This window comes from Actinia tenebrosa, unplaced genomic scaffold (genome assembly GCF_029948245.1).
Source record: "Actinia tenebrosa isolate PJP-AT-01 unplaced genomic scaffold, QUT_ActTen_1.0 PGA_scaffold16__25_contigs__length_10494907, whole genome shotgun sequence".
Classification (NCBI taxonomy): domain Eukaryota; kingdom Metazoa; phylum Cnidaria; class Anthozoa; order Actiniaria; family Actiniidae; genus Actinia; species Actinia tenebrosa.
This window is the reverse complement of record NW_028292576.1, coordinates 9,800,532-9,808,978: the sequence shown is the minus strand read 5'-3', so window position 1 is coordinate 9,808,978 and position 8,447 is coordinate 9,800,532. Positions and strand designations below refer to the sequence as shown.

The following is an 8,447-nucleotide window of genomic DNA, read 5'->3' as shown; positions in this document are numbered from 1 at the left end:
GGTCACCGGGATGACATGCATGTTTCTAGGGAGGCGCAGACGATCGACAAAGTAGGAAGACGCAGGAGGACTCTGGGTACAAGATGAGATCTCAAGTCCAGGAATCGAACCAGGAATCCAGATCTCGGTGAGAGGTACAGTAAGTCCACCAGTTGTCACTGATACCACCATTGTAATACCTCTTAACTGATTTGGCATTTTATGACTTTGAAATCTTGAATTTTGAAATCTAGTACTTCGCATAAAAGTCGGTGCTAGTAAATTTTCTGTCAATCAATTCTATAAACACGCACGCGGTTACCATTTTCCCGCCATTTTTGAAATTGATGCCTACTATTATTGAAGACCAAGTCATTTGATACATATAAATACAATCTTGATAAAATTCTGATATTTTATGTTTTGCAATCTAAATTCTTTCTAGACTTAGAATTAATGTACAACATTTATTAACTATTCTATCAATATTACGATGACAAATTGATTTTCTAGTGTCTTAAATATAAGTTACATTGGATAAAAAGTATATTGTAAAGATAAATTAAAAGTAGCTTCAATTTTAAGGAAAAATTTCGTCTTATTTCTTTGATTCGAAGAGCTCATGGGAATCTAGTCTTGATACTACAAACGGACAACAAATACACAGGAACATAAGCTAGTAAGTCAAATGTTTGATAGACATACTATCAAGTCATTCTTACACAATGAAAAATAGACAAACACACATGGACAAATCCTTGTTCTCTCAAATTATAAATAACAAGATATTATTTTTCAGTTCATGGCCAACTATAACGTAAGCTGAAGCTTCTCGGGGAGATATTAAATACAAATGTTGACAATAGCTTTATTTTCCTCGTATAAATAATTTTGTAGTTGTATTTTGGTTGTCATTTTCGGGGTAATTAGTGTAGATCAATAAATAATTTTTCCAAGTTTATTTTCTAGAGTTACTAGAATCACGTGAATTGGTTTTAGTTATAATAAATATAAAATCGCTTGCTGTCATTGGCAAGGAAAGAAGACTCGTTGGGCGTAAGTTATTTGGCTACGACATAAAGGACATTCCTTGCACATTGCCGAACATTCCACACAGCAAACCACGTGACCACACGGACAAAAGGCCGTCGCCACTTCCGCATCCATACAAATCTGGCAAATCCGAGCGTCTTGCATGTGTCGAACCATTTTCTTTAGTTCTTCTGGCTGCATTGCCTCGATATCCAAATCCGTGAGGTTTTGCTCCTCAAATTCAGCCAAATCCTTTTGCCGCGAGCCCGAACATTTCCGACGACTGAGCGGAGATTGTACGGGCCGGAATTCGGAAACCGAGTAGCCACTTCGGCTATTGCCGGCCGTAACACGTGACATGTTGGTATTTCGATAGCTGTTCATTTCATTCCACGCATGACTGTAGGCCTGTCGACGAGTCCGCTGTACATCAAACAGGTAAGTCTTACCGAAGTCATTCGAGGGAAAAACGACTGAAACAAGTCGTCCCAAAAGTGTTCGCGTGCATTGGTCTACCACAGACCGCTTCACCGTATTACACTGGTAAAACGTGTGGAATTCTGTGAATGTTCGAAACAAAGCGACGGCGTCACATTCGCTCTTGAGTTTGTAGGTGACGCGCTGGGCCTGGGTTCCACTACCGTGAACGACTGTGAAACATCTGTTGTTGTAAGACACTGTTGAAACATCCTCGAAGTTTATCCTACAAAATATCAAAAAGATTAAGGAATAAGAAAGTAAAATTATAGAAGCATCTTGTTTGGTAATATGAAAAGTATTCTAAATAGAGAAACAGACGTTAGTGAGTGGAGATACAAGCGAAAAAAACCATCATTTTCCGTGAGGGGCTCTTCCTTGAGGTTCGCTTCATACACTCTACTGCATTCACCAATTACAACACGCAACACTCAAGTTACGCATTTCATTTGTATGAGGAGAGATAGTGTAACCATCTTGTGGCAAGGGGGAGAACATAACAACACATCAAATAAACTTTACTCGTACATTTAGTTCAGTCGAGAATCAAGCCCGCCACCTCATGGAGGCTTGAACTACAAAGCGGTGAGTGAAAGCTCCGTAGCAGCGCAGACCACCCATACCAGGAAAAAAGAAGAGGGATGAGATGACAGTGAAGAGGAAAGGAAAGGAATGAGGAAAGCAAAGAAAGTAAAAAAGAGTGAGGAATAAGAATTACACTGTAAGGGAAATAATAAAAAAGAAAATAATTTGGATAAAAAAAGGAAACACAGTTGTAAAATTAAAATCGGAAATAAGATACAGTGTAGAGAGAAGGAAATGTAAAAAAAGAAAAGAAAAGAAATATAGTGAATGGAACAAGAAGGGGAAATGAAATGTGAAAACAATTTGGAAAAAAGAAAAGAACTTCTTTCATTTCTGAAAAAAACAGTTGTGAAATTAAATTCGGAAATCACTGTAAGATAGCATAAGTTTACCGCTATAGATTCGTCGTTGTTATTTGTAATTAATCCTTGTAATGAAAATATGTATGCAGTCTTGAAAGAAAGCGGCTAAAGGCGTCTGCCAGAATATGATAAAGAGAATGATAATCCAGAGGCGATAACGAATACTGCCGACCGTGTCTCAGGAAATCATTACTAAATGAAGAGCCACTTTTATCAACTTTAGTATTCATGTGACTAAGATATCAATCTGATTCAAAATGGCTTTAAAACTAACTATATAACGCAAATATAATACAAATATATCAACATATATACATTATAAACAGATAAAAAAAAGAATTTTGGAAAATTGAAGTTGTTGCTACATGTAAAGTATATCTGGGCCAAATATATATGCAAGTGTCACTAAAGTTCCGAGCCTTCCTATTGGACTATAACCACTGCTTATAATAGTTCTGTATGTTGGTTCTATATCTTATTCAATATTAAAAATATATAGCTACGTTCCTACGTAACTAACCGCCTCAAATAAGTAATCATGATTTTCATTAGGTACGAACTCAACTCATTGAAGTCGAATTTCGATGAAATTTATAGTTAGTAAATTTTAAATTCACAATGATAAAATTAAAGGCGTTTACAAAATTTATTCAAAGTGGCAGATTTTGTAACTTCGGGGGAAAAAATATGCTTCCATGGAAAATGGTGGGCTTAAAGAATATTACAGCTGATAATAACTGAACATCTCGATAGAAATTAGAATTTCACGTGGTTTTTTTTTTTTTTTTTTTTTTTGGCGAAATATTGGTGGCGAGTTTGAAGCCCGCTAATAAGAAAGACTATGGGATTGTTAGTTGCAGGTCTGTTATCTAAAAGACATGAATAATAAAAGAGACAATCTCTGAATTAATTTTATTGAAGTTAGCATAGTAACCGAATCATACAAGCATTAAAAATACCAAAAATTCAAAGCAATACAATATGTCAGTAATCATTCCTCGAACTTCCTATTTTCGTGTCGTCTTCGCTGTAACTCTTAACCGGGAATACAGTATATCATATTAGTTTTGACAAATTCATATCCATGTCATAGAAAATGACAGCAAATGTATTCAATATGTCTCATCAAAGTCCTCTTCCCGATATAATATCTTTTCTTTTTATTCATTTTTTTTTTTTTTCGTTTTCAGTGCGTGAAAAACAGATGATACAAAATGATCGCTGCAGTGAAATACGGGCAAGAATTATACATCAAAATCATCATAAAACACAATTTTTTTGGTTTTCGACAACGAGTTCGAAGATAACAATTATGTATTCAAAAATTCTCGATTTTGTCATTAAGTTGAAGTTGAGCAGCACTTTACTTGAAAATTTCAATATAAGCTAACATATATTAAGAAGTCAAATGTGGTGTCCTAACCATCGATCTAGTCAGTCACTGATTGACTGGTTTTGTGTGTGTTTAGATACAAAATATATCAATAAAAATTCTGTGTTTTGGTCAGCACTGAACTAAAATGAGACTGCAAATATTGAAAGGATTTGTTTGTGATTTTTTTCTTACCTTTTTTCGACGATTTTTTTGACAATTTCTCTGCTTTGTTTGGCGTCGTATTCTTGAGAGACGCTGTAGACTTTAACTCCGTCATTTCCAACACAGATTTCGACCTTTTTTGTGCATTTTTCTTTAGACATTTTTCCTTTAAAAACATCAATTCCGTATCCAGGAACATTAGCCAACAAATGCAGATATTCTACTTTCGCTTCATTCACAGGAGTGCGTAATAATTGAGTATGTTCAGAAGCAGCATCTTTTTGTAAATCCGAAGTTTTGCTATAAAAATTGTAGAGAGCTTTGGGAATAAATGTTGAATATTGCGGCGGTTTTTCTGGGATGAAATCTCCAGAATCAATTTGAGCAGTGAGAGCGCAAAGTCTTGCAATTGTTTTGGTTTGTGAGTTTGACAAGTCTATCTTTCCATGGCTGACAAAGGTCTTTAGAGTTAAGTAAAACAAATTTCTGAAAGAGAGAGAGAGAGAGAAAGAGTAAATAAAAAGTCTTTTTTATTTCATCACTCAAAGATTTGCAACTGCGAAATGTATTTAAATTTTGAAGGCAAATTTGAAATCATTGCGAGAGGAGTTCCGTTGAAAATTTCTGGCAAATATTCCCATATTCAAAGCCAAGTGGCAGGTTATTTGGTCAACTATTTCAAAATACCTGCAAATACCTGCTGCTTACCTCGATATTTCTTGCTGTAGTTCTTGAGGCTTAACGAAAAATTTCACGAGAAGATAAAGTCTGTATGGAGGTTTTCCGCTTAGTTGTACAGACATTGCATTTCTCATGTTGAGCCAAAGACGAACACCGTTTGGCCCATTGTACTGCAAACCAAAATAATCTTTCTCAACAAGGCGAAGTTTTTCGCAAACCTGCAGAAAGACAATGAAATAAAAACACGTCTAGAATCATACATTCGGGCATCGATGCATTAATGTTATGTATTTGCTTTTTATAAAGAAACAAACATTTTTATCGAGCGAAGAAAACGAAGGCAATCCATTTCATACCTTATCAAAGCACTCTTGTCCTACCGAGTTTCTAGGCAAAAATATTTCATGGATAATGCCATTGGGCTCTGATACAAAGCACCACATATTTTTTCCTAGCTCCTATGCTTTTTATCTATGACTGAGAGCCGATTAAAATAGGTTTTTGGTAGGTTTTTCTGAGCCTCTCTTCTGCATGAATAGAAAATTGACAACGCGAAACAGCTGAAAGCTACAAGAATATTTATTTTAGAAATGGACCAATCAGCGCGCGATCTTTAACGTACATCGCTTGTGATTTGCATATTGTAGCAAACGATTTTTTACGACTTTCAATTATTCAGAATCGCTTGGCGTCCACCTTTACAGCATCAGTGCTGTGGTACACAAAAATCCCAGCAAGAAAGAAAATAAATATAGACATTTCTTTTTAACTGGGATTTTTTGTTTACAGACAGATAAAGCTAGATTTTTCATTAACTTTCTTCTCGAAAAAGTACGTCACTTCCGGCATCATATTGTTCACAATTTTCAGAATAACAATTAAAAACTTTAATTTTAAAAGGAGTTTAAATTTAGGACAAAGCAATTTATTTTCATCAGAAGGAAAGTTGTCAAATCATAACATCATTAAATCACAACACCACCGAAACCGTATTTTATAACATGTGGTATCGTCGTACTTTCGAAACAAACTTATTATACTTTTTTTAATACAGCTTGCGGTTTCATGAGTTTATATCTCCCCTTGTTAGAAAAACTATAAATCTGATTATCGATATTAAAAACTATGAATTATTGAATATCAATTATTATTTCTTTGAAAAAAGCGGATTACATTTTAGGACTCTTCTTTTTCCATAAGTTCTTGCCATTTTTGAGCTTGATGCGCGAGTCACGAAGCGGAAACATCCAGAAACTGTTGCTGCCCTAGAGCACTCTATTTTAGGTCGTTATTACAGGAACATTTAGACGATATAATCTTTTTTATCCTTGTAATCAGATAAGTAAATTGTTGAGTTAGTAATATGTTATTCAGTGCGTTTAATTTGCGCAAATGCCGGTGTTTTGAGCCAATGAAACTTGTCAGAAAAAAAAATGCTGGTGAACTACGATGAGGAAGTGAGTCCCAGTAATAACTCCACATTCTATACTAAGTTCATCAGTCATCAACGCTTTCTCGTCATGTACCTTAATACTATATTGAAACCACTAAAAAACAAGTCATTAGCTACTAATAGTAGTTGAAGAGGAGCAGGTCAATGTGGACCACGCGAAGGATGTTATTTAAAGATGATTATGAAGACCCAATTAATCAAAAGTTTTTATGCTTACGAACATGTATGAGAACAAAAGAAACAACGGGGCAATAAGATTTATTTTTCATTGTTATTTCAAAGAAGAAGCTTTCAAAAAAGAGCTGTAATCAATCATGACTAAAATTATGGTATGGGTGGATGGATGGTATGAATGGATGGATGGAGGGATCGATAAAAGGAAATGAGATTTTAACTGTACAGATTGCTAAATTAAACTGAGAAGGGGGATCATAGTTTTAATTTTTCTCTTTACCGAAAGTTGGTCCCTGAAAAATTTTACAAAAAAATCCAATAAAATCCCCACGTATCGGAGTGGGGCAGGCAAAAGTGATCACAGGATTTTAACTTTTTTGATGGACGGAAGTCTTCTGGTCTATCCCACCGACTCTCGAGTAAGTGTGCCAACGATCTTAAGTAAAGTTCTTGAGAGTGGGTCTTTTCACCTCATTTGTCAAGCACTTTACAAAGAGCATTCGGGCTCGGTAGGATGTGATCACTTCCCGTAGTGCCGTTGAATAAATTATCTTATCTTATCTTTATTACTTCGAAAAGCAAAGAGTGATCATTTTCATAATTTAACGCGACCCAACATAGTGAAAACACAGTGGGGGCGTAGCCAGGGGAGAGGCAAGGGGGAAACGGCCCTCCCATCCCAAAAAATCTGTGTGTCCACGTCAGTTCGACTATATGCAATATATCCTATACTGCGGAACGCTCGAACAGATCCTTCAAGATACGGTACGTCCACAGTCAGATCAATTTCTTGTTTTGGTTGCTAAACCAATGAATGAGGCTTAAAGGGGATGACTACGGAAGTGGGTTGCCTGTGCTTTTTCCAAGAACACTTGCAGGTTTGTTATGACGCTGGCGATTTAAGATGGTGGAGATTTTTGGGAAGCGAAAAAAAACAACTCCTTTTAAATCGTTAAACAAAATCATGTCTTCCAAAAAAAACTAGTCATTCTGTACGGTACAGCTATTCTTCCTATTCTTCGTGACTGTCCAATAATGGGAAAAATTCCGAAAAAGTATTTGTCAGACAAAAAAAGAACCGGAGTCAATCATCACACATCCAAGCCTCAAAAGCCAAGAGTTTTATGACTCAAGTGTGTGCGGGTAATACTGCAAAATGAAACCCCATATGCACTGGAAAGATGCGTAGACTCGATGTACGTTGTATGGTACTACGTAGCTTACAACGGCCTTCAAATTGCTCTTTCTTTAAAATGTTCACCTATAAGTAACTGCATTCGAAGCGGTTGTCTGGATCGGTTGTTGGTGGACGAGAGGACTGCTCTTATCCAAGGTAAATGCGCTACAATGATAAAAGCGATATCCTTATCTGTATTGTGATTATGATTAATTCATCTTGAAGAACCTTTTTTCCAGTTTTATTTTAATTGTTGTTGATATTTTTGGTAAAAAGTTAATGAGTGGAAAGGGTTCTAATAGTGAGGGTGTAAGTGTAAGATATAAATACACTGTCATTAGATTAGCTTGATTTTGCAACCACAACACGACCGTTAAATTAAAAGGCCAAGAATGTTGCACTTGACAAACAGAATTCAAAACAGCCATTGAGAAATGGCCATCCGATCCTGGAATGTTGACATTTGCCAAGGTTTTGATGGATGAATTTGTTTGAACGTGTGTTGTGCCTTTTTTTGTATAGTGAATGAACACAATTATATGTTGATGGTGTTACAAGCAGATCTGGTATACTATTACTTAGAGAGTAGATTGAGTATGCCCGTCCTGATTGGTTGAGAACTGACACCAACACCCTTTGTAACCACACATTTTGTGTTAAATCAGCCACCACTCCCCCTCTTCAAGTGAGAAGTCGAAGTACGTTGTGACAGTCTTTCCAAGCCCCCTACACAAAGTACGATCATGACCGGTGTACCGCGTAGCCGGTTAATGGGGGAACGCGGTTAACATCCAGGGATGGGGTCATGTTGGAAACTAGCACTAGTGGAGGACACCTATTGGAGGACAAGCTTTACACTCAGCAGGGTATATGGGTGTGTGGTTTAATTGTTAAACTACTCCATTAGTGTTGATGAAAGTACAGCGTCCCACCCCCACCCGCGCCGTTGTCGGCACCGCGCGTTAGAGACCGGGGATAAACCCTCAGCGC

General features: G+C 36.5%; 1 protein-coding gene across 1 annotated transcript; it reads right to left on the bottom strand.

Moving 5' to 3' along the window:
- Nucleotides 1-376: 376 nt before the first annotated feature.
- LOC116289920 (E3 ubiquitin-protein ligase MYLIP) lies at nucleotides 377-5,223 on the bottom strand. The gene is made up of 4 exons (XM_031696866.2): nucleotides 5,010-5,223; nucleotides 4,681-4,871; nucleotides 4,003-4,458; nucleotides 377-1,714 (listed from the first exon to the last, which is right to left on the bottom strand). The coding sequence occupies exons 1-4, from the start codon at nucleotides 5,094-5,096 to the stop codon at nucleotides 1,006-1,008; spliced, it is 1,443 nt and encodes a 480-aa protein (XP_031552726.1). The 5' UTR covers nucleotides 5,097-5,223; the 3' UTR covers nucleotides 377-1,005.
- Between the last annotated feature and the right edge of the window lie 3,224 nt (nucleotides 5,224-8,447).

Bases quoted from the DNA above. Each gene is read 5' to 3' on its own strand.
- LOC116289920 (XM_031696866.2), bottom strand. From the start codon at position 5,096: ATGTGGTGCTTTGTATCAGAGCCCAATGGCATTATCCATGAAATATTT. The intron at 4,459-4,680 runs GTAAGCAGCAGG...TCTCTCTTTCAG, and splicing joins CTACAGCAAGAAATATCGAG to AAATTTGTTTTACTTAACTC. The intron at 1,715-4,002 runs GTAAGAAAAAAA...GATATTTTGTAG, and splicing joins AAAAAAATCGTCGAAAAAAG to GATAAACTTCGAGGATGTTT.